General features: G+C 35.9%; 3 protein-coding genes and 1 long non-coding RNA gene across 6 annotated transcripts; 3 read left to right on the top strand and 1 right to left on the bottom strand.

The window, feature by feature from the left end:
- The first annotated feature begins 272 nt into the window (after window positions 1-272).
- On the top strand, window positions 273-1,302 carry LOC103939639 (gibberellin-regulated protein 14-like). The gene is made up of 4 exons (XM_009349746.3): window positions 273-329; window positions 473-511; window positions 598-814; window positions 1,118-1,302. The coding sequence occupies exons 1-4, from the start codon at window positions 273-275 to the stop codon at window positions 1,300-1,302; spliced, it is 498 nt and encodes a 165-aa protein (XP_009348021.2).
- Window positions 1,303-11,125: 9,823 nt separating this feature from the next.
- Window positions 11,126-17,248, top strand: LOC103939638 (GPI ethanolamine phosphate transferase 1). The gene is made up of 18 exons (XM_009349745.3): window positions 11,126-11,430; window positions 11,510-11,701; window positions 11,790-11,945; window positions 12,112-12,405; window positions 12,540-12,751; window positions 12,840-12,914; window positions 13,073-13,139; window positions 13,380-13,705; window positions 13,911-14,144; window positions 14,236-14,423; window positions 14,845-14,983; window positions 15,103-15,211; window positions 15,356-15,458; window positions 15,576-15,759; window positions 15,912-16,010; window positions 16,092-16,150; window positions 16,352-16,457; window positions 16,684-17,248. The coding sequence occupies exons 1-18, from the start codon at window positions 11,196-11,198 to the stop codon at window positions 16,846-16,848; spliced, it is 2,943 nt and encodes a 980-aa protein (XP_009348020.3). The 5' UTR covers window positions 11,126-11,195; the 3' UTR covers window positions 16,849-17,248.
- A 1,336-nt stretch (window positions 17,249-18,584) lies between these two features.
- Window positions 18,585-23,209, top strand: LOC103939636 (senescence-associated carboxylesterase 101-like). Of its 2 annotated transcripts, none has more exons than XM_009349742.3 (4): window positions 18,585-18,736; window positions 20,747-21,101; window positions 21,436-21,999; window positions 22,186-23,209. In XM_009349742.3, exons 1-4 carry the CDS (start codon window positions 18,726-18,728, stop codon window positions 23,053-23,055), a joined length of 1,800 nt encoding a protein of 599 aa, XP_009348017.2. In that variant the 5' UTR covers window positions 18,585-18,725; the 3' UTR covers window positions 23,056-23,209. The 2 variants fall into 2 exon arrangements, with proteins under 2 accessions (XP_009348017.2, XP_048434870.1); XM_048578913.1 differs by having other exon boundaries at window positions 22,195-23,209.
- Window positions 23,210-23,357: 148 nt separating this feature from the next.
- Window positions 23,358-25,287, bottom strand: LOC125474819. 2 transcript variants are annotated; one of them, XR_007256222.1, is made up of 4 exons: window positions 24,794-25,287; window positions 24,468-24,516; window positions 24,208-24,375; window positions 23,358-23,974 (listed from the first exon to the last, which is right to left on the bottom strand). It is a non-coding gene; the product is annotated as an uncharacterized LOC125474819 (long non-coding RNA). The 2 variants fall into 2 exon arrangements; XR_007256221.1 differs by lacking the exon at window positions 24,794-25,287 and having other exon boundaries at window positions 24,468-24,781.
- Window positions 25,288-26,432: the final 1,145 nt, after the last annotated feature.

The following is a 26,432-nucleotide window of genomic DNA, read 5'->3' on the forward strand; positions in this document are numbered from 1 at the left end:
ATAATATAATTTCATGTCCTTCAAAAAAAATATATATATAATATATATATATAATTTCATGTGTTTAATTATTAAACATGTTATTGCGATATCAATTCGAAATATTGATGAAATGACTTAATTGGTGTAGGTAAGTATCTCTTCTGCCTCTGCAGTTGACCAGCCCAACCTTTCAACACTATTTATACCACCTTCCTGCTTCTCCAAAAATCATCACTATCGCAGTAGTCAGTACTTTCTTCTCAGCTCTTGACCTTTCCAGCTGTTTAACAATGGCTTCCAAAACCATGCTCCTTCTCTTTGCAACTGTTCTCCTTTTCACTGCTAGGGTAATTATCTACATCCCTCCAAACCCTAGCATTTCTTTTTTTTTTTTTTGCCCCTCATTAATTAGTATTATTGATTTTTTTTCAGTTTAATTTCCAATATATTTTGGCGTGTCTAAAGTGATTTGATATCCTTGTTTTTGTAGGCTTCATCACTTGATGATCATGAGGAACTCTCGATTAAGGTACTTTTAATTATATACCCTAAACAAAAAGTTCAATTATTGCTAGAAATTTTGACCTTCAATGTTGCGAAATTCTTTATTTTCAGTTTACTTATGGCAATGCACCAGCGCCACAACCTCTGGTCAAGGCATCCAGTCCAACCCTTGCCAAGCCACCGTGTCCACCACTAGCCAAGCCACCGTCTCCACCATATACCAAGCCTCCATCTCCTGTCAGCCCCCCAGTGAAGCCACCAACTCCTGTCAGTCCCCCAGTGATGCCACCCACTTATCCACCACTTCCCCCGGTCAGGTTCAAATCAGGTAAATAGTTTTCTCACTACCATACAGGGAACTAAAATTTGTTTTCTTTACTAATATAAACCCTTAATTTTGTACTAATTACAAAATGTTTTGCCTAACTGGTTCTATAGTCCCGCGAACTCGTCCAGGAGTTATATTTTAGTTTGTCGACTCTATTTAAGTTCACTTATAACTTAAGAACGTTGCATGTGAACAAGTTCACGGACTAAAACGTAACTCGTGTGCTAGCTATCGGAATTAAAAACCCTAAATGTACTTGGTTAGTTTGTGATTGAACTTGTTTTATTACACTTTGGTGGTCAGATTGCGTCCCATTGTGTGAGAAGAGGTGCATGCAGCATTCAAGGAAGAGGCCGTGCATGAGAGCTTGCACGGCGTGCTGCGATCGCTGCCGCTGCGTTCCTCCAGGAACATTCGGCAACGAGGAAAAATGCGGCCAGTGCTACACCGATATTGTCATCCATGGCATCAGAACCAAATGCCCTTGAATTGAAGTAAACCCCTCGTTTATTAAGTCAATCATCTTTTTTATAGTTAATTAACAGTCGTTTCGCAAGGTGTTTAATAAGGTAATATTTAAGCATTGTATGTAATAAACAAGAAAGAGAGGGAGGAAAAATACATCGTTATTCTTCCTTCGGCCTTTCTAGAGTGTACTGCTTACAGCATGTGTATTGAATGGGATAATTATTAATTAGTACTACTATAGTATGTATTCAATTTCAACTGTCATAAGGCGGATGCACACTAGGACTTACGGGTCTCAAGATTATTCGGAGAAAATATACATGTGAAAGTTTTTCGATAATTCTTTGATTGTTTTGTACTGTTTTCTTTGCACTTCTAAAATATTTGGTGTTAGGCATATCTTGTCAGGTTGCAAGGACAACACTCAACAAATTCTCTTGATATTGCTCATAAGTGTCAGACAAATGTCTTAGTAAATAAACTATACTCGAAAAAATCTCTTGATCTCACTCATCAAGTGTTCAACAAATGCCTCAATGAGTAAACTGAAATTTCTTTTGAGCGCGAGCACGAATGTTTCACGCTCTGTTTCTATTAAAAAACTTAAGAACTTTTAAAACGGATACCAATCAAGATTCAAATCTTGGATTCGCACTAACAGATGATACTATATATATTGTACCTTTTTCTTTTGTCAAACGATAGATTTTGTTAGATTAGGTGTTAAATTAGCCACACACAAAGTTTGAACCCATACCATCATGCAAATGCTCAACTCCTTTATAGGCAACTTGCATATATATTGTAATTTTGAAGTTTTGGTAACAATATTTGGAGTGCTTGCTTACTTTAATGAAAAACATGTCGGCTTGTTAGATGCCTAGCCCATTTAATGGGGTAAATTACACATAACTACGTCAATTATGAGTCGAACCACAATCTCATATCACATGTTTAAAAATTACAATGTTATACCTTATCTTATGAATTTGTTGCAATATCAAACCTCATTTCTTTCAATTTCTATGTTAAATGCTGACATAGCTTGAGATGGACTCACTCCTAACCCAAGTGGATTAAAAAATTAATTAAATTTTAAAATGAAATCATTTAAATATTTTTTATGAAAAATGGAACCCACCCATGCAAACCCATAACCCTTCTTCCCCTGTCCCCAACCTTCCTTCACGACCAAAATTAGAGCCCACTCCCCCATCGCCGCCAGTCACCCACGACCTCTCGGGTTACGAGGAAAACCACTTTTATTTGCCTGCGATTCCGACAACTTCGACAATCTGATTCAACCGTTCATGGCTGTCCTTGAGACCGGTTCGATTGAGGAGCAGAAGTAGCCGGCAATGGAGATCAGGCACTTGGCCATGAACAAGTCAGAAAATGGGCTCAAAATCGCCTGAAACGGCGCGATTAAGTCGTTGATTTAGCTTCTATCGTCGTCCGATCTCCAACTCTAGGAGTACGGCGTCACCGCAATTCTCAACTTCTCGCTATGGGACGAGAACAAAGAGATCATTACTTCGTCGGGATCGATCAAGCCATTGGTTCGATCGCTCAAGACGGGGGCACCTCGTTGTCGGGCGAAACCTTCAGGTGCTCCTGCTGCTGCTTGAGCAAAGCCCTGAATCGGTCGACTATCGGAGTTGGAGGTTGGGGCTTCATAGCTAACTCAGTACCGGCGGAGGCGTGCGGGGAAAAAACTGGGTACCCTCGGGAAAGTGTAAGCCTTTCCGAGTCCATGGAAGTTTGGGGAAAAATAGTAGGGAGTGGGGAGTGTCGATGTGGGTAATTAGAGAAATTGGGGTTGATGGGAAAATTAGGGTTACTAAAGAGCGGTTGTGGGTGTCAGCCGGGAAGGGGGAGGAGGTTGCATAAGAATTAGGGTTTTGTGTTCTAGTTGAGGGAGAAAAGGCCTGGTAATTCCTGACACGATACGACACGAAATTAACAGGTGTTCGGGTCAACCCGATAACGAATCGAGTCGTTATTGGGTAACCCGATAAGCACCTGTTAAGATAACGGGTTGATTCGGGTATACACATGGGTAACACGATACACGATAAGCAGAATATTATTTTTATAATTTTATAACCTTAAAAAAAAATTTTGTATTAATTATATATATATTAATTTAACTATAATAATTATACCCACAAAATATTAACTATCTATAATAATTATATATATATATATTAAATTTTGAATTAGATTTTATAAAAAACTATAATAATTATTAATTAATATGCATCCATTGATTTGATTCCATAATTGATAATTTCATTCCATTCCCTGCAGTGCCGCACTTTTTGAAGAAAAAGGGAGGGAAAATGTTAAGAAAAGTTGAAAAGGAAACAAAAAAGAGAGGGAATTATGGAAAGATAGGTAGGCACCGTAGGTTGCCGGAGGGAAAAGTGAAAATTATAAGAGAAGTTGAAAAGGAAACAAAAAAGAGAGGGAAAATGAAAATTAATAGAAGTGGTGAGAAATTTTTTTTTATTTTTAAGTTATTAACTTTTTATCACAAATATGACATATCTCACTATTTTTATAATGCCTCACATAATGTACTACTCCGTGTACCAATCAATTATACGTACAAAATAAATAGATTTAAATCTACTTAATAAATATATATATATATACACACACACACCATTGAACTTGATGGGATACGAATTCTTTGAAACTAATTTCAACGATTCCAACCATCAAACTTGTTTGTATATGCTTCGAGATCACATCAGCAAAAAATCGCAAAAAACAAACATTCAGAGATCAAGGAACGGGACAAAGTTTTTCGACGGTTATAAACAAAAAATCACGATTTAACGGTTATTTTAACTTCGATTTTGATGATTTTTTACAGCTGCACTCATTGACCCTATATGAATACAATGAATGAATTTGATCTTCAATTTAAAATATTTACACAAGTGGATACCACAAAATCTTATGTTATACTTGATGAAAGTATAACAAAACTCTAATGTTAGTCAATCTATTGTTTTTATGGGATACGAATTCTCTGAAACTAATTTCAATGATCCCAACCATCAAACTTGTTTGTATATGCTTTGAGATCACATCAGCAAAAAATCACAAAAAAAAAAACATTCACAGATAAAGTAACGGCACAAAGCTTTTCGACGGTTATAAACGAAAAATCACGATTTAACGGTTATTTTAACTCCGATTTTGATGATTTTTTACAGCTACACTCCTTGACCCTTTATGAATACAATGAATGAATTTGATCTTCAATTTAAAATATTTACACAAGTGAATACCACAAAATCTTATGTTATACTTAATGAAAATATAAATAAACTTTAAGTGTTAGTCAATCTATCGTTTAGATGGGATACGAATTATCCGAAACTAATTTCAACGATCCCAACAGTCAAACTTGTTTGTATACGCTTCGAGATCACATCAACAAAAAATCACAAAAAACAAACATTCAGAGATCAAGTAACGGGACAATGCTTTTCGACGGTTATAAACGAAAAATCACGATTTAACGGTTATTTTAACTCTGATTTTGATGATTTTTTACAACTATACTCCTTGACCTTATATGAATACAATGAATGAATTTGATCTTCAATTTAAAATATTTACACAAGTGGATACCATAAAATCTTATATTATACATAATGAAAGTATAAATAAACTCTAAGTGTTAGTCAATCTATCATTTTGATGGGATACAAATTCTCCGAAGCTAATTTCAACGATCCTAACCGTTAAACTTGTTTGTTTATGCTTCGAGATCTCATCAGCAAAAAATTGCAAAAAACAAACATTCAGAGATCAAGTAACATGACAAAACTTTTCCCCGGTTATAAACGAAAAATCACGATTTAACGGTTATTTTAACTCCGATTTTGATGATTTTTTACAGCTATACTCCTTGACCCTATATGAATATCATGAATGAACTCGATCTTCAATTTAAAATATTTACACTAGTGGATACCACAAAATCTTATGTTATACTTAATGAAACTATAAATAAACTCTAAGTGTTAGTGAATCTATTGTTTTGATAGGATATGTATTCTATGAAACTAGTTTCAACAATCCAACCTTCAAACATGTTTTTATATGCTTCGAGATCGCATACGTCAAAATTTTCAAAAAACAAACATTCAGAGATCAAGTAACAAAACAAAACTTTTCGACGGTTATCAACGAAAAATCATGATTTAACGGTTATTTTAACTCTGATTTTGATGATTTTTTACAACTACACTCCTTGACCTTATATGAATACAATGAATGAATTCGATCTTCAATTTAAAATATTTACACAAGTGGATATCACAAAATCTTATGTTATATTTAATGAAAGTATAAATAAACTTCAAGTGTTAGTGAATCTATTGTTTTGATAGGATACGCATTCTACAAAACTAGTTTCAACGATCCAACCGTAAAACATGTTTGTATATGCTTCGAGATCGCATACGTCTAAAATTTCAAAAAACAAACATTCAAAGATCTAGTAACGGGACAAAACTTTTCAACGGTTATCAATGAAAAATCACGATTTAACGGTTATTTTTACTCCGATTTTGATGATTTTTTACAGCTACACTCATTGACCCTATATGAATATCATGAATGAACTCGATCTTCAATTTAAAATATTTACACTAGTGGATACCACAAAATCTTATGTTATACTTAATGAAAGTATGAATAAACTTTTAAGTGTTAGTGAATTTATCATTTTGATGGGATACGCATTCTACCAAACTAATTTTAACGATCCAACCGCCAAACATGTTTGTATATACTTTGAGATCATATACACCAAAAATTGCAAAAAACAAACATTCAGAGATCAAGTAACTGGACAAAAGTTTTCGACGGTTATCATTGAAAAATCACGATTTAACGGTTATTTTAACTCCGATTTTGATGATTTTTTACACACTCCTTGACCCTATGTGAATACAATGAATGAACTCGATCTTCAATTTAAAATATTTACACTAGTGGATACTACAAAATCTTATGTTATACTTAATGAAAGTATGAATAAACTCTTAAGTGTTAGTGAATCTATCATTTTGATGGGATACGCATTCTATGAAATTAATTTCAATGATCCAACCGTCAAACTTGTTTGTATATGCTTCAAGATTGTTTACGCTAGAAATCGCAAAAAAGAAACATTCAGAGATCATGTAAAGGGACAAAACATTTCGACGATTATCAATGAAAAATCACGATTTAACGGTTATTTTAACTCCGATTTTGATGATTTTTTACAGCTACACTCATTGACCCTATATGAATACAATGAATGAATTTGATCTTCAATTTAAAATATTTACACAAGTGGATACCACAAAAATCTTATATTATACTTAATGAAAGTATGAATAAACTCTTAAGTATTAGTGAATCTATTGTTTTGATGGGATACGCATTCTATGAAACTAGTTTCAACGATCCAACCGTCAAACATGTTTGTATATACTTCGAGATCGCATACGCCAAAAATTTCAAAAAACAAACATTTAGAGATCAAGTAATGGGACAAAACTTTTTGACGGTTATCAACGAAAAATCTCGATTTAACGGTTATTTTAACTCCGATTTTGATGATTTTTTACAGCTACAGTCCCTTACCCTATATGAATACAATGAATAAATTCGATCTTCAATTTAAAATATTTACCCTAGTAGATACTACAAAATCTTATGTTATACTTAATGAAAGTATAAATAAACTCCAGTGTTAGTGAATGTATCATTTTGATGGGATAGGCATTCTACGAAAATAATTTCAATCATCCAACCGTCAAACTTGTTTGTATATGCTTCAAGATTGCATACGCCAAAAATCGCAAAAAACAAACATTCAGAGATGAATTCGATCTTCAATTTAAAATATTTACACTAGTGGATACCACAAAATCTTATGTCATGATGATCGATGAAAATTGAGGATTTTGTAAAATGAATAACATGCAAGCTTTGAGTTCCATTGGCAAGGTTTAAACTTTTAAGAAATGCTTCACAACCTTGAAAACAAAAACTCTTTCATTTTGCATATCCTTGCACATTTAATATTTTTTAATAGATTAGTAGTGTATGGATGTTTGTTTATTAGGCTCTTATTTTCAAGTATAGATGTAGTACTTAAACGACAAATGTGTTTTAATGTTTTGAAGTAATATTTATGTGGCAATGTGTGGTATGTGTAAATTTAAGAATTTTGTTTTTTTTTCTTTCTTAACGGGTCATAGCGGGTCATTACGGGTCGGGTCACTTTACCCGTTGGGTAAAGTGACCCGACCTGTTAAGGATCCGTTAAGATAACGGGTGTGACACGACACGACACGACCCGTTAAGATAACAGGTGTTACACGAAAACGACACGAACACGATAGACACGACTCGTTTGCCAGGTAAGGATGGGGCCCAAGAAATTTTTTTTTTATTGTTAAATAAATAACAAATAATTTATTTTTAATTTTTTATTTCAATTAGTGAAGGAGTGGGCCCTACCCTCACTACATCAGCATTTAACAGAAAAGTTGACGGATGTTTGACATTGCAATAAATTCAAAAGATGAGGTGTAACATTGCAATGTTTAAAATATGAGGTATACAATTGTTATGCGACTTATAATTGAGGTGATTTTTTGTAATTTACTTAATTATCTGATATCTTTGTGTTTTGGTTACATGGGAAGAAATCAATCTCTTCTTAGTCCTATATCGTTACACTATTTTTTTCGGTTTGCCTATTTACAGCTAGTGATATTTGTTTTCGCTTGTGATTAAATTTTTAAATTTTTTTTGACATTTCTTGATGAGTTTAATGCTAAATTGTGACTCAATAATTGTAATGTTTAGGCTATCATAAAATTAATAAAAAATATGGTTGTATAAAAATAAATAATAAAATTTTTTGGTATATCATGAATTCATGGAGACAAACTCTCCTTACCCAAAATTTGGCCAGTTCAATTCAAAATAAAAAAAAAAAATTAAAAAAAAGGCCATAGTAATAATTTGTGGGCCCCCAATTAAGCGATGGGCAGTTGGACCTATGTTATTGGTTGGATGGCCCTTGCCCTATGTTCAAACTAGGTCCAAATATTTTGTTTTAATATTCTATTTCGAAACTTGTAGCTAACGTCATTTGACTAGGGTTTCATGGCATCGCACGTGATACCAGCACCGGTGCAAGAATATATAGTAGTTTTTGTTTGTTTGAAACTTCAATGGTAAAATGTAAAATTATGTTCAAATTTCCACTGTCATTGGCATAAATTTAATTGATCAAAGTCAATTAAAATGATAATTAAAGAAGTCGTATTACTATCTTTACATGAAATAATAAATCCTTGTGATTAAATATATGGTTCATTGTTAGTACATTTTTGGAGTCGGTGTTGCTCGTTTTCAAATAGTGTCTTTATGGGTTTATGCGTAGAAGTTTTAATCAAGAATGGAGTTTATTTTTGGCTTTGGAGTGCCATTTCAATCTTTTGAGTTTGAGTGTGGATGACTTCAAGACTTGGACGCGTTCCTTTGCTTATTCTCGGGCATGTCTCACTCTCAAATCCACATGTACAATGACAATTAGTTTGGCCATGTTGGACTTTTATTTTATGTTAAGGTTTCTTTGGATTGAGGACCTCTTTTTTGTTGTGTGATTTTGGTGTTAGATTTGTCGCCTCTATCGCTTTGTGGCAAATTTTTACCGCTCCACTTAGTTTGGTAGCCATGTAGGGGTTTAACTTATTTATTAGTTGTGTAAATTAATCTCCACATTGAGAAATTGATCACTGAAAAAGGTGTACCCATGTGACACCCTTATGTATTTGTTCAGTTTGTACTTAATAAATCCTTGCTTGTCAAAATTTATTTATTTTATTGATAACCTCTTGAATGTTGTCTTGAATAACCTCTTTGATATTTATATCGGTTCTTAGTTTTATAATAAAACCTCTTTGGAATTGTCACCCTTGCAGTCCAGCAAAACACATTGGTACAACTCATCATGCAATATGCTCAAGCAAATATCTGAACCCTATAGTGTTTGTTTTATCCCCAAAAACAAGAACAAAAACAAGAATTGTATCATCGAAATCAGCTTCACTGAAATTTTCCAGAATCTACATACACACAAGTACACAGAGAAAAATATATGAAATTGCATGTATAAATAGGTGGGAACCAACCCAACAAATTGCCAACCAATTCAGCTTTCCACTGTTCGTCGGTCCAGCTTTCGTGCATCAACAATTTATACAAAAAATGACTTTCCAGAACCAAAAGCTTGCAGCTATTTTCTTCATTTGGGTTACAGTTGCTAGCATGGTGCTGGCTGTTTCTGCAGAAGTTAGCTCTCCAGCCTCTCCCCCATCTGCAGCACCAAGTTCTCTAACTACAGCGTTTCCAGTGTGGATGCTGATTGGTTTTCTAGGGTTCATCATTTATCTCTTTTAAGCCTTTTGGCTTAGGCTACGTTCCCATGTTTGTGTTGCTGCTGAATCTTCTGATGTGCACGCCAAACATGTCATATACGGTTTTCTGTATTAATAATGTGTGTAGCAGCTTTGCTTACGCATTTCATATACGATTTTCCCGTTTTTTGTTGTAATTTTTCCGTATAATTATCTATCAAGTGAATTCCATATATTGAGTTAGTATTGTGGAGTATTGGAACACGTTGTGTGGCATAATCAATTCCATTCTGTGAATTGGTTATTGATAGTAGACTTTAAAGTATAAACTCGTCGTCCACTCGTATTATGAACCGGTGAGACCATCCATTATCGTACAATAATTTTGTAGTAGATCGACTGTGCTTCAAAAGACAACGGCAGAGGAGAATAAGGAGGCACTTTCTCTCCTTCAATATAGGGAACCAAAACAAGTTAAAGAAAAAGTCTGCAAGTAGCTCGGATGATATTCCTCCCCAAACTTTCCTATTTTTGAATAAGTGAATTGAAAAGCCAACTTGTAAGGAGCTGCCATTCCCTTTAAATTTTAATTTTAGCTAATTACCTTTAAGAGCTTTTATAATTGGTCAATTTTTCTTCTAAACTTTAATTTTAGTTAAATACTCCCTTGAACTTTTATAATTGGCCAATTTCCCCTATGATGCTAGATTTTGAACTTTTATTCATCTTGGTCATGTGCATGCGAATGACAATTGTCTGAGGTAAAAGTGTAATTTTATTAGTATGTGGTCAACATATGTTTTTTCTTCTGCTTCTTCTTCTTCTCTTCTTTTAGTTCACTACATATACTTTTTCTTTGAATTTTACCCTAATATGGACAACTATAAATCTTCTCCATGGTCTTGCTTTTTCAGCAACATGTTGGGGTCGTGACGCCATTTCATTAGCCTGCCTTGTGACTTGACTCACATGACCGTCTCGGTTCACCTATTTTAATTCAAGATCCAAATTTGAATAAGAAAAGTAATTACTTATCTCAACAAATTCATTATTGAAAAATTGACCAATTATAAAATTTCATGGGAGGAATCAACTAAAATGAAAGTTAAGGGGGAAATTTGCCAATTACAAAAGTTCAGAAGAATAATCGGCTAGAATTAAAGTTCGAGAGGAAGTTGGCCAACTATAAAAATTTAGAAGGATAATGGATTAAAATTAAATTTAAAGAAAAATTGAATGCGCCTTACAAATTGGAGAGAAATTGGCAAATATCTCTAAACAAAATCATAATAGTACACATTCAGATTATGGGCCTCGGCTCATTCAACAATACTATCTCCCAAGGCCCAATAGGCCCACAATTCTTGTAAAAAGAGTGAGACTAGGAGAAAGAACTAAAAAAAAAGGAGCGAAAGAGTTGAACGACGACTGTGACGATCGGGAGGAAAAGCGGCGGTGTAAAAATGGCGGAAGAAAGGAATGCGGCGGAAGGAAGCAACGCCAGAGCAAGCACGCGGAGAAGACGACGGACATGGTTGAAGAGGAAAGAGAAATGGTTGGTAGTGCTCGGCGTAGTTCTCCACGCCGTCTACATGCTCAGCATCTTCGACATCTACTTCAAGTCCCCCATTGTCCACGGCATGGATCCCGTCACCCCCCGCTTCTCCGCCCCCGCAAAACGCCTCGTTTTGCTCGTCGGTACGTCCAATTTTCCCGCTAAAATTCCCTCTGTTTATCATTCGAATGTGCTTTGAAAAGTTTGGAGCTTCTGCTGCAGCTGATGGGCTGAGAGCCGACAAATTCTTCGAGTCGGATTCCGACGGAAACTTCAGAGCGCCGTTTCTGAGAAGCGTGATGATAGAGAAAGGTCGGTGGGGAGTGTCGCACGCTCGTCCGCCGACGGAGTCGAGGCCTGGACATGTTGCTATCATTGCTGGGTTCTATGAGGATCCCAGTGCTGTTACGAAAGGTTGAATCTTTTTTATTTATTTATTTTTTTGTGAGCATTTACACAGATGCAAATTGGTTTTCTGAAGAAACCAAAATCGTTTTTTCAGGGTGGAAAGCTAACCCTGTTGAATTCGATTCGGTTTTTAATCGAAGCCGGCATACTTTCTCTTATGGTAGTCCTGATATAGTCCCCATTTTCTGTGCTGCATTGCCTCACACCACCTGGAATAGTTACCCTCATGAATTTGAAGACTTTGCTACTGGTTTGACTTCAAACTTTTATCACATTTTTCAATTACAGCATGTTATCTCTGTTTTATTTTACTGGTTGATTTCAGTCTTTCAGCACATTGATTAGTGAAGTTTAAATATTTGTTAATAGCTTATGATTCTTTCTTTTATCAATTTGTATGTGTCAATGGCATGCAGATGCTTCCTTTTTGGATGAGTGGTCTTTCGATCAATTTCAGAGCCTTTTGAATCGGTCCAAAGAAGACCAAAAGTTGAAGGAGTTACTCTTACAGGATAATCTTGTTGTGTTTTTGCACTTACTCGGCTGTGACTCAAATGGTCATGCGCATAGGCCTTTTTCGTCCATATATCTCAATAATGTTGTGGTTGTTGATAGTATAGCTGAAAGGGTTTATAATCTTCTAGAAGATTATTACAAGGACAATCGTACTGCATACGTGTTTACTGCTGATCATGGAATGCATGATAAAGGTTGGATTTAATTCGTCTTCACCTTTATAGAAACTTTTTGCTTCTCTTTTCTCACCGAATTGTTATAAGTTTTGAACTTATACCTCATTTTATCCCCTTATAACGGTTCTTTCTTGTTATAATTTTACTGATAGGCAGCCATGGAGATGGACATCCTTCAAACACTGATACTCCCCTAGTTGTTTGGGGAGCAGGTGTTAAACATCCGAAGCCAGTCTCCAACCATTCTGATTGCAGTTTTCGTTTTGTTGATGATCATATGCATGATGCGCCAACACCCAAAGAATGGGGCCTTCATGGCATTGAAAGGGTGGATGTTAATCAAGCTGATATTGCCCCTCTCATGGTTGTACAATTTGTTTTCCCAACTTTTCCCCCTTTAAACTACCTTTCAAGTTGTATCACTCTTATTTGCTGATTGAGTTTTCTGGCAGTCAACTCTTCTCGGTTTGCCTGGTCCTGTAAACTCAGTTGGAAGTTTACCTCTTGATTACATAGACATGTCAAAGGTATAGTCAACCAGTTTGATGGAGGATTTTTTCTTTTTGTTGTAAGGGATGTGTAATGTTATCACTTTTATCTTTGCCTGCATACACCTATTGTATTGGATGAGTTTTATGGTTAATTGGTACACAACTGAGCTTTCTCTTTTTGTTTCATTTTCCAGGAAGATGAAGTTGAAGCTGTGGTTGCCAACACAAAGCAAATTCTCAACCAGTTCCTTCGGAAGTCACGTATCCTTTTGTTTCTGAATATATATTTATATATGTACATATATATATATATATTTATGTGCTATATATGACAACAAGGCATCACTTTCTTCAATCATAAAATATCCAATTCGTTTAATGAAATAGCATATTAAGGTTAAAACTGAAAACTGTTGTTATATCTGATTCTACTGGAGTTTTGAGGAACGAAAGGAGGTAGAGACGCCCTTTTTATTATCTTGGATTTCTTGACAAAGTTAGAAACAAAGGAGGCAAATTCATTATATTTTAAGCCTTTCAAACCACTGGCCGATTATTCCTCCCTATTGGATCAGATTGAGGATCTAATATCTAATGGAGACTATGAAACTGCAAGGAAGCTTTCTGAAGATCTCAGGGATTTGGCTCTGAAGGGACTTCACTATTTCCAAACTTACGATTGGCTGATGCTCATGACAGTAATTGTTCTTGGGTATATTGGTTGGATGACCTATATTCTTCTCCATGTGCTGCAATCTTATACTCCATTGGCAGGGTATATGTTTAGAAAGGAGCAAACAGATCACCAGACAGATAATACCAGAAAGGTAATGTTTGTGTAGTCTTGACCTCTTGTAAAGCTTTAATAGTGATTTCTAAATTGAAGGACGGAATTCTGAAAACAGAGATGTTTTTCTTCAAAAGAAAGAAACTAAAAGATGTTCGTGAATATATTAGTTGTGAAAGTTGAACATCTAGAAGTGTTAATATTCACTATGTAATGTAACCCACAAATCTCATTGTTTGCTGCAGGTACAACTTTGTGGATGCCTTTTCCTGGGACTACTCAGTATAGTACTGTTTATGGAGCGTTCTCCTCCTCTTTACCACGCATACACGTCAATGACAGTATTCCTGTGGACACAAATATTTAGTGAATATCGGTTCATCAAAGCATTATGGAAAGAGTTATATGGAAGAAGAATCAATTACTTTGTGAAAATTCTAGCCACTGGTGCTTTCTCAGTATTCATTCTTGAATTCCTGGTACTGAATCAGAATTATAATTTTTCACACTGCAAGCCATGGGAAATTGTACTCTACAATCCTGAACAGCGTATGTTGGTAATTTCTGCAGGTTAATAGCTTTACTGAGAGGAAGCTATACACTTGGTGTTTCCTAGTGTCCGGAGTCGTCTTGTTTCTCTATCTCTTAAAATCGATTCCCTGGAGATCTGGCATACCAATCTTTGCCTGTGCTGCATGTTGGTTCTTGTCTGTATTTACATTGATGCCAGCAGAAATTCCCGATAATAATCGTCTAGTGTATGTCATCTTTAATTCTTGAATGTTTCTCTGTGGTGCGTACTTGTGTTGGGGCGGGGGTTACTTCCATTATAAATGTAACGAACTTCAGAATTGAACCCAATCTCTAATTCAAACAATACCTTTATTGTGCTCACATTTTTTATGGGCAAGCTGGGTTTAGTTGAGATTTCCTTATTTCTTTCTCACCTTTTTAACTTTTTAAATGAAATACAAATTACCAGAAGGGAGGGTAAACCTGATATGTGTTCAAAGCAGAACCCAGCACGTGCCAATTTTACTATTTGCAAGAACTTAAATCAGCTGTGATAGTTGTGTTTGTTAGGTTTGTGTAAAATTAAGAAATAAATTGAATGCAGCTATGATTAATCAACAAAGATTAAGCTAATTATGAACCTTTTGTGACAAATCATGTTTGCAGGATTTGGAGTGGAGTTATGATTATTATGATCGGAGTAGCTGCTAGATTGCTAGATCTGCGTACCGAAGGAAAGTATTGGCTAAGTATCTGTAATCATGACAAGAAGAAACCTAAATTTCCCATGCTCTTCCAGTTACAGGTGCTTAACCTATCTCTGTCCTCGGTTGGTATGGAAATAAAGCTTAACGTATCATGTAACTTAACAGATCTGGAGATACATTTGATATTTATGGAATGTTTTGGAACTTTGTGAATTAGGCTCTTTTGGTTGGATTGTCATCCGTGATGGTGTCAATATCAACCTCTCACAGAACTGAGAACCAAGAACTACTTGCTTTGCACCAGATCATAAATTGGTCCATCGCTGGTATGGGTTTTCACTCTTCCCTTTTAGGGCCTTTTTACATATCCGACTTGTTAGTTCTTTTCTCTTTGTAATTGGTATGTCAGTTGACAGGTAACTGCAAATATCATGTCCGTTAATATTGATCTTTAATTTGTCTGGTCATAGGTTTCTCGATGGTACTTCCATTATTTTCAGCAAATGGCCTCTTGTCCCGTCTTACTTCCATATTTCTCGGTTTTGCGCCCACCTTTCTTCTATTATCTATCGGGTACATTCCGTTTATATGCTAGCTTATAGTTGCCTTCATTTAACAGATTTTTTTAATAGGCGGAATGTTAGGTTGAATTTTTTTTTATCTTTTTGCTCATTCTCTAGACCTATGCAGATATGAAGCTGTTTTCTACGGTGCTCTGGCTCTTGTACTCATCTCTTGGATACTAGTTGAAAACACACTTATTTACTCAAGTAAGGTGAGAAGGTTGTCAAGTTCCTTTAGTGGTATGGAGGAAAATGTCATACTTGATGGTAGATACTTACAGCTGTCTGATGTGAGAATTCCGTTGATCTTTGTAAGTCCTATCCTTTTTCTTTTTGTTACAATACTGAAAGATTTATCTGATTGTTCGAGAAATTTAACGATATACATTGCCCCTTTTGTTTTTTAATAATGTAACTGCTCATCATTCATATTGTATGTCTCCGATGTCTTTTGTGGTTTTAGATGGTTTTATTCAATGTTGCTTTCTTTGGAACGGGAAACTTTGCAAGTATAGCAAGTTTTGAGATTTCATCAGTGTATCGGTTCATTACTGTCTTCAGTGTAAGTGAAGGTTGAACTTTCCTGAGCATTTATCAGATTAGTTGTCAATACTCACCTGATACCATTTGCTTCTAATTTCAGCCGTTTCTCATGGCCGCCTTACTTATCTTCAAGTTATTCATTCCGTTCCTGCTAGTCATGTAAGTCCAGTTACAATTTTGCGTGTGATGCGTGGCTACAAGCTGTCGAAACATCCTTCTTTATTGACGCTGTTAATTATGCCATTGGAAAATGCGTTTTACTAGCATGTATAGGAAATTCTTTTTCTTTTAAGCCATAAGAAGTTGTAAGCAATTGTGATTCTCAACTTCTCATATAATTTGTGTTCGACTGACGTGCAGATGCGTATTCAGTGCAATAACAAAGCTAAACCGACTTCCACGTTTGGCATGCTATTTTCTCGTTATACTATTTTCGGATGTAATGACCATGCATTTTTTCTTCCTGGTAAGTTACTATATTCTTCAGATTTTGAATTTGTAACTTTTTCTCGCGGCTTCCGTCTCCTGTAACAGTATGAGATTACCCAACAAAGTAACATTTAAACACAGATATCTGATCCACACCGCATACCACACTACACACCACACGTGCATGGATGCATGCTTCTTATTTTACAGCATCCGATCAATAATTTCTAGCAAACCTTACTGACCGTTTTGATTACTATCAGGTCCGGAATACAGGAAGTTGGATGGAAATTGGTAACAGTATCAGCCATTTCGGAATCATGAGTGCTCAAGTTGTCTTTGTGCTTTTGCTCTTTGCTCTCACAAACATATACACAAAGGATATCGACATTGGTTCAGTGGACCGCTCCTCTCGGAAAGCAATGTAAGTCGTGGTAAATTGGGACTTTGGGCATCAAAATAATTCACCAGTTTTCCGGAAAAGCGAGCATTAACGTTGCCAAGGCGCACCCTTGCGGTTCGAAGAGAAGCTTCTCATTCGACAATAATTTGCCCCTTTATTCCTACAATTGCTGATTGCTAGTGGACGAGAGAACCAGCAACGGGATTTTCCAAGTGTTCCCCAAAGTTCGGTCGTCCGCAGCGCAATGGGATGGCATCTTACAAAGTTCGATTGAAAATTTGGCACTCTTCTCACATGTCTTGATTATTTAGATATTCATTGATCAATTTGTATCTAAAATTTTCAAGTAGAAACTCCTCTTTTGGCTGTCTGAAATATTTGATTGAACATGGATTAATGTTTTAAAAAACGAGCCTTGAGGTGCACCTAGGCGGCTTTGGAAGTGGGGCGGTGATAAAAATGCCTTTGCTCAGCTGGAGTAGACTTAAACTCACTTAGACGTGGTCGAAGCATGCCTGAGATGTTGGACTGGGCCTTTAAAAAAAAAACCATGCAAGTTCAATTCAACTAGACTATATGACATACCCCTTCAAGTTCAAGTAGCTGGAGTAGACTTAAACTTGACTAGACATGGTCGAAGCGTGCCTGAAATGTTGGACGGGGCCTTTGAAAAAAAAAAAAAAAAAAAAAAAAAAACACGCAAGTTCAATTCAACTAGACTATATGACATACCCCTCCAAGTTCAAGTAGCTAGAGTAGACTTAAACTCGCCTATACGTGGTTGAAATATGCCTGAGATGTTGGACTAGGCTTTAAAAAAAATATCAAAATTCAAAAAAAAAAAAAAAAAAACGCACAAGTTCAATTCAACTAGACTATATGACATACCCTCCAACTAGACTATATATTAACAATTTTAGATCGCGTGAGGCAGTAGTCTCACGCCTCGAAACTTTCGCCTAGACAAAGTTGTCCATGAAAAACCTTGACTTCGCTTTTGCATTTTAAAACATTGTGATAGATTTAAGTACTACTATCTTCCACTTTAAAACAATAAAGGTCGGCCCTCTATCAGAAAAAATTCTTGACTATGAACGACCACTACTTGGTTGTCCAACCGCACACACAAAACACGCATTCTCGCCGATGGTCCCACCCTGTGACCCTTGCTTGCGTACGAGCGTCTGACGATTGCTCCTTTATAAAATCAAAGAAAGGAAAACGACAACATTGTATTATCGGTAGGCGAATCCAGAGAAAAACAGAAGGGTCAACGGACATTCCACAGCCCTCGGATTTCCTCGTTAGATTTCTTTGGAAATTTCAACGTATTCTTCCGCGAATGTTCAGTCGTTAAAATTAAATTAAATATTCTGGATATTTTCGTTGCGTAGGAACGAAGCAGGGGAGCAAAAGGGATTCAAAAACGACGACGACCAAGACTTTCCGGTGCATGACTTGGCGGGAAGTTTCCTCGTTGGGCCATTTTAATTGGTGGAACAACGTCGTCCATAATAATTTCATAAAATTATTATTCTAACTCTCTCGTTAAAGCTGAACAAAAATGAAAAAATAGGGAAAATTTAGTAATTACATAAATATGAATTTTACTGTTTTTTACATCAATCTCACAACAATAATGTAAACATAGCATACCCTATTGAAAAACTAAAGATAAATAAAAAGGGGAAAAATAATATGTCCGCTTTCGAAGAAACTGCCCCTTCATTGACTAATCACACTCCTTAATTGAAAACAAAAAATCAAATGAAATGAGATTGTTCACACAAGCGTAATAAGAGAGTTTTGATTCCTCGTCTATATAAAGAAAGACGTGAACCACTTGGTTTCCAAATCTCTCAATCTACTGTATTCTTTAAGCAGATCGGCTAAAGCTCGAAGATGAACAACGTGTAAGTCAACTTCAAACTCCTCCGATCCTGGCCTTTTTTTTTATTTTTTTAATCCCTTGTCATTGATTTTTCTGATGTTTAGTTAGATCAAAGTACATGCTCATTTGGAAAGATTTTTAATATGACTTAAAACACTTTTAGAGAAAATATTTATGAGTTCTAAAAGCATTTAAAGTGCTTCTTGTAGGAAGCACTTCAAGTGTTTTTTCAAGATTCATTTGTATTTTTACTAAATATTAGTTCCAAAAATATTTTCACAAAAAAAACGATTTTAATCATTTTAAAAACAGTTCCAAACGAATCATACGATTTTGCTCAATGTAGTTTGGTGAAATTCCACTTCGATCCATGTAGTGTTGATTGTCGTGATTAAGCAGACATTTTTAGAACGACTTCTGGAATGATTGAAAGTGTTTTCAAACAATTGAAAGTTTTTGTGGTTAATTTTAGAAGAAAAACTTATTAAACTTTTCTAGATAGTAGAAGCTCTTTTTGGAGAAGCATATGCTATGTGCAGCTTTAAGAAGCATTTCCAACTTTTCGAGAAGCACTTGAATATTTTATAAACATTTCTCTAGGTTTGCAGTAAAAAAGAAGTGCTTATGAGTGAAGTATTTCTCACATAAGCAATAATTTAACAATTGTTCCTAGAGTTTAACAAAGTATGAAACTTCATTCTTACATGTGTTTTTCTAAAATGACCTTATTACAAGCACAAAGAAATATTTCTAGAACATCCATGTATACACTTTTATGGCATGCTTGCGTAAGAATAATTGAAATAAAAAGGCAGAATTGAATTTCGCCTACAAAATATTATTGTGTTTATCAAATATTAAGGAATAAAAAAGTTTGGTGCGGCCCATGCAAATTTTGGAATTGAATTCCAAAATTTGGAAGAATTGGATTCCAAGTTATTGGGAAAACCAAAATAGATTCTCATTTGAATTCCAGGTTGTTGGGGAATTGGAATGAATTTTTCCTTCTCATTATACCCTCACTTATTTATGAAACTTCAAAATTGCCATTCGTATTTACGCTATCCCAAATTTTATTCTCTTAGCGAAAAAAAAAAAAACAAATAAAAACTAAATATTTTATCACAAAGTTTAAAATAAAATAAAATAAAGTATTAACCAATAAAAAATAGCATATAAAATATATTACTAGAATAAAGGAATTTTTGTTACATCTCGGTCCGGGCCCCCACCACATCCCTAGCTCGACTTTATCATAACGCGATATTGTCCATTTTAGGCCCCGACCATGCCCTCACGGTTTTGTTTCTGGGAACTCACGCGAGCAGAACTTCCCAGTAGGTCACCTATCCTGGGATTGCTCTAGCGTGAACTCGCTTAACATTGCCAGTGAGCTCCCAAAAGTCTCGTGCTAGGTAGAGATGAGAATATACATATAAGGCTTACATGATCCACTCCCCAATTTAGTATCAGAGCTAATCCCTGGCCAGATATGTGCCGAAAAGGACGTCGGGCCCCTAAGGGGGGGTGGATTGTAACATCCCACATCGTCCAGGGGAGTGGATCATGTAAGTCTTATATGTATATTCCCATCTCTACCTAACACGATGCATTTTGGGAGCTCACTGGTTTCGGGTTTAGTAGGAACTCCGAAGTTAAGCGAGTTCGCGCGAGAGCAATCTCAGGATGGTTGACCCATTGGGAAGTTTTGCTCTCATAAGTTCCCAGAAACAAAACTGTGAAGGCGTGGTTTCAATTCTTGAAAATTTTAGTAAACAGTTTCAACATGAATCTAATTCTAATTTCACCCCATTCTAACTTCTCAATTCAATTCCTCTTATTCTAATTATTCTAATTATTGATTAGTAAACGAGCCATTAAATTTTTCTGCCAAATGTAATCAAAAGTACTCTTGGTTGTTGGATTGACATTTTCAACTATTTCAAAAGCAGTTCCAAGCATGTTTGTCATTATGGTTGGGTGGTCTTTTCTTACACACTCCTTTTCCTTCAATTTTTGTTGGTGATGACAGAATTAGCAGTGCTGGGCTTGAACTAGCAAATGTGTCGGTGACTTCTCCTCCCCTGCACCAGTCGTGGGACGCGGTTCAGAAGCAAAAGCTCCACACAGCTGCTGATCCGAATGCACAAATGGCCTTATACATTAGTGAAACCAAGCACTCGCACACCACCATCATATCTTTTCTTACTTCACCCGTCACGCTTCAAGATCAACAAGCGATGATTTCATCGACGACTCTCAAGGACACAAATTTTCCTCTCTTTGAGTTTTTGTGCAACAAAGACACCCCAAGTTTCTCCGTCAATGGATTGGCAATCAACTTCTTCGCCTTGTATCACACCACCCTCGATCTTCTACTAACAAGGGTGCGTATTATTCTCTATGATAACTGATAAAGTTTAAACCGCTCTAACGACAATTAATATTAGTGAGAAACAATTAAAAATCAAAGTTATAATGTTAGATTACTCGTCACTTAATTAGTTTGGCTTTTTAGACATTTGTTAACGTTAGTGAAAAACACTTATAAAACCCTCATTAATAGTGTTACAAGAGCCGAATGCAGTAACAGTCGAGTCCATTTTTTGTTTGTTTTAAAACCGAGTTTTAAGTGTTTTTCACTATGAAGTTTGAGGAACTTATTTGAAAAGACTTCTCCGGTTGGTTCAGTAATCAAGTAGCTTTTATGTAATAATTCAGCTGGTAGAAAGCAGCAATTCCAACTCATTGATACTTATCACTGGACATTCTTTTGGAGGCTGTGTAGCTACCCTTATCACTTTATGGCTGCTACAAAGCCTCAACTTGTCGAAAGCGAAACGTCCCCTTTGCATCACTTTCGGTTCACCCTTGACCGGTGACGAAAAACTCCGACAATGCGTGTTGCAATTCTCAAAATGGAGTTCTTGCTTCTTGAACGTAGCCTCTATCAACGATCCTGTACCTAAAGCCTTCCTAACCGCTTCGCAAGCGAGTGACTATAAGCCTTTCGGAACATTCCTCTTGTGCTCCGCTTCGGGTTGTTCTTGCTTTGAGGACCCTAATGCCATTTTGCAACTGTTGGTAGAAACCAGCTCTCAGAGTGCTCAAATTCAAGGTCCGAATTCAGGGATTCAGTTTTTCGATTACGGACAGATTTTGAGTGATCTCAAGCTCAAGGCGTTTTCTAGAGATGTCTTTGTGTTGGTTGAAGAGGATAGATTTCCACTTAAAGCTGGAATTAAAACACAATTGGCAGCAATATTTGGAGTTCTCAGCTCACAGGTATCCAACTTTCCACACACAATCATTTGATTTGAAGAGATTTAGAGAAATGGTTTCTGCACAAACCTGTTAATTTCTGTCTTTTGATTCCCTTTAAATTTATTTAGTCCAAATCCCATGTTTTTTTTTCCATCCTATATATATTTTTACTTCTACTAACTTTTCTCGCAACTCATTTTGTAAAAGTCATTGCAGCAGCAACAACCCGACATAAATTTCGGCAATCTGATACAAAAGATGGAAACTCAAGAACTTAACCATGCAATCCAGAAGACGCAGGTTTACAGTTCTTTCTGGAAATTGAATGAGATTAAAAAGTACATGGCCTACATGGAATGGTACAAGGCGCATTCCAAAAACATGGGAATTGGATACTATGACAGCTACAAAAACAAGGGTGACACATATGACAGTGATGCCCAAGGGTTCAAGAAGAAGCTCTGGATCTACTGGCAGGACAAAGTTGCAGAAGTTGAGAGAAAACCCCAGAAAGAAGGAGCCACAATGAGTACTGCTTTTCTATATAGCGGAACGATTTGCAGAAAGATGATCGAACCGCTTCACATTGCAGACTACTACAAGGGAGGTGGAAAAGATTACATAAAGGAAAGGCCTCGACATTTTGTTCTGTTGGAGCAATGGTTCAATGAAGACGAGGAAAAGAAGAAGGCAGAGAGAGAGAAGGAAGAAAGGAAGACCCCCCAACCGCGCAGCGAAAGCAAGCCCAACTCAAAGGCAAAGACTGTGGCTTCTAGTCTGAATGATGATTCTTGTTTTTGGGCGCACGTCGAGGAAGCGCTTATCTTGTGTAATGAACAAGCGAGTAATCCAAATGCCAAGCAAAAGCTGATTGACTTTGAGCGTTACGTGCTGAATGCACTCCAGAATTTCGCAGTGACGCCTGATATTTTCTTGGGCCAAAGCAGCTTCATGCAATGGTGGAACGAGTACAAAAAAATGGTGGGAAGTGACTATTCCTCACCGCTCGTCGAGGTCATGAAGCGTAACACTTACCGCAAATATGTGGAGGGGGTCTCGGTTCTTGCTGATCTATAATCCAAGATAATTAAGTTTTAAGCAAGCAATTAAAATCAGATAAAGCAAGATTAGTTTTGCTGTATTGCTCATGATCTTCATCGAGAAAGGTGTGCAGTACTTGTAGGACTTGTTGGTGCTACCACTTTTGAATATTTTTGTTGTGGTTTCGTTTTGTTTTGGGCTCTAGCATCTAGCTCTCTTTGTTCAAAGTAAAAGAATGTGTGGGGGGTATTGTTTCAATTATGATGTTGTAATTTCCACTTCATAAAGCAATGACACTCGTTGCATTTCGATTTCACTAAAAGAATGAGGCCTCCTCTAATTTCAGTCTTTCAGCACATTGCTACTAGTGAAGTTTAAATATTTGGTAACTGCTTATGATTCTTTCTTTTATCAATTTGTATGTGTTAATGTAGATGCTTCTAATGAGTCGATATTATACTGTTTATTTTATCTTATTTTTAGTTATAACTAGAGATTTATGCCCGCGCGTACAATTTAATGGTGTTTCTACAAGATATATAGCCAATGGGATTAAGAATTATTAAAGTTGACTGTCCACTACAACTATCCATTCTGCTATATATCCATTCTCATGCAAAACGTTCAAAAGGATGATAAGAAAATCTTGTGAACCTAAATTATAGCTGATGGTATATGTCCGTTCTCTTCTACCATTAAGATATATAAGAAAATAATTGTTCAACCTGAAATGAAGATCGAAAAGCTAGCCACCGTACATGTTCTATCAATTCTATTCTACCATTGAAGCATGCATGTTAAGAAAATTTTGCAAATCTAAACATGTATTTCAAACAGAGCATGTCCATTCAGCTCTTAAAATCGAAAGAAAAGATTTAGGTTTCTTTCTTACGCAAATGCACCAATTTGAATCAAATCTCTACAGCCCTTCCAATCAAACGCAAATAATACAACTCTGCAATCAATAAATAAAATGCAAGTTAATACAACACTGCAATCAATAAACAAAACCCAGATTTAAAAAATTAAAATCATCAAACATTCAACAAAGAAAGAGAATCCAGAAACCAAACCTATCAATCAATTACTAAAATCAACAGTAATTTCAATAAATAATTATCCAACTCCACAAATAAACAAAACGCAGATCAAATAATTCACAAAAATTAATAACAACTCCAAAATTACCTTCCAAGAGATGGAGACTCCGAGTAGCCTTCCAATAATGAATTAATCGATAAGAAAATAATTGTAGGTCATGGGATATCACTTCAAGATTTTCATGGTTTACCTTTGCTTTTTACAATGAGTTAATACTTGATCATCCAGTCCTCTTACCTTCTGTTTCTCAATCTTCTGCAAGAGGATTGAAATCAAAACCATTAAGTTTCATAAAAAAGAAAATCAGAGGAAAAAAACGAAACAATGAAAATGCAAATATTTGATACCAATTATCCTTGGACGTAAAAGAAAGCCAGCGTGGACTGCTTGCTCAAGCTGAATGGGTCAGAGACGAAAACAGAAGCCAAGGAGGAGAAATAACGGTCAAAGCCAAATTTGTGGGTGAGGCAAGTTCGAGAGCGATAGATTTAGAGTTTTTTGTTTTGAATATATATACAACTAACTTATCATTCAATCATATTTGTGGAAAACAATTAAACCGTAAAATTAACAACAATTAAATCTTACGAAGACCAAATTTCCTGTAATTCCCAAAAACCCATATGAAAAACTGTAAACAGTTTGCAAGGGAGATTCAGAGTTAAATCTATACCTTAAGTACATGATGATGAGGTCGCAAGGTATACGTCAATGGCGAAGGTCGACGTTGAAATGATCCTTGTTAGTATTTTAGCATGAGATACAGCTAAATGAGTATGTTGTTGCAGAGAAATTTTGAGTGATTCTTAAATTGGATTTGAAGTTTGAGCAGCATGCTTTCATTCCATAACTTGCTTACCTTGTTAGCAAAGAAAACACTGTCTTTTTTGTACTTAGCAAGGTAGACCCATGAATTACAACAAAGTGGACTTTGAGTATAACTCACTATGATGCTCATTTCTAATTATGAATGCTATCGGGACTCCAATCGCCTTACCCTAGTTGAAAGTAACGTCAAATGCAGACTCCTCTGTTAAGGGGGTGATCGTGATAACCCAATTTTCCAATTATGCTGCCTTTCCAACTTTTTCTTGCCACCCAGTCCCAGTGTCTACATAAAAAGATCGAATTAAAAAAGTAACTGGACCAAGGCATAATCTTTCATTTCTTTCAACGCAATTGATAAGAGGGTGGATTGGATTTTGGGGGGGGGAGGGGGAGGCTTATAGACACAAACATGAGAGAAAATGATTCAAACAAGTTGCTTTGCTTCTTTCGACCAAAATATAAAACAATGTTGCTTTGCCACTAATTTAAAAGAGGTGTAGTCAAACTAAGATTTTAAAGGATTTTAAAAGATTTTAAAAATGATAAATTTGATAGAATTTAAAAGAATTTAAGACTCCTACAAAATTCATATAGATTTTAAAAAATTTAAATAGATTTAATTTGTAGATTTTGATGAATTTAGGCAAATTTTTAAATAATTTTTTTTATTGAAATAAAAAAAGGAAAAATCTTTCCACAGCAGCTCTGAATATTTTCAATATCTGGAGCTTAGTGCTGTGCTGCTTCTGCGACTGGGTCTTGCAAAGAAACATGGTGTAATTGCATAGAGGTCTGTGACTGAAATTGCAGTGCAGGAAACTGAGTGTTGGGGTGTTAATTGGGATTCTCTCCTGAACCCAAGAATAGAATTTTTTTATTAAATGACTTGGGTTGTTGGATAAAATTTAACGACTACAAATAAGATGGTTTTTTTAAAATTATAATAATTATAATCGTTAAATTTTTATCTAACGGTTCAAGTCATTTAGTGAGGAGGATTCTCTCCTTGGGCTCAGGAGAGGATCTAAATCCGTCCTATCTCACTCAGTATCCATTCTCAGCTTTTCTGTGCATGTTCCGGATTTTTGTTTTTTTAATTATTTTTTGGTGGTAAGGCATGCATCATAGCTGCCAGGTGTGATGAGGCAAGGTTTTTTAATTAATTTTTGGTGGAAAGGCATGTACCATTGCTGCCAGCGGTGGATTAGGTAAGGATAAAACGTTGGAATTGAAGAGAGAGTCAGAATGGAAAAAAAGATACCCAGATGATCAACACGTGGCCAAAGAGCGAAAGAATCCCGAAGAAAAGAAGGGTTACAATAAGAGTAAGGGGGTCACTTTTCTACAGCAGAGAGGGAAAAGGGGCCCGGCAAGGAAGGAATGGAGGGCAGCTTGGGAAGTTCACTGCTGGTGAACTGTCGCCCTTCTAACATGATGAAGGCCAACTGAGCTTTAGTAGATATAAATTTATTGATTATTTTAAT

The sequence above is a fragment of a genome, unplaced genomic scaffold (genome assembly GCF_019419815.1).
Source record: "Pyrus x bretschneideri cultivar Hongxiangsu unplaced genomic scaffold, Pyrus_bretschneideri_v1 Contig13, whole genome shotgun sequence".
Classification (NCBI taxonomy): domain Eukaryota; kingdom Viridiplantae; phylum Streptophyta; class Magnoliopsida; order Rosales; family Rosaceae; genus Pyrus; species Pyrus x bretschneideri.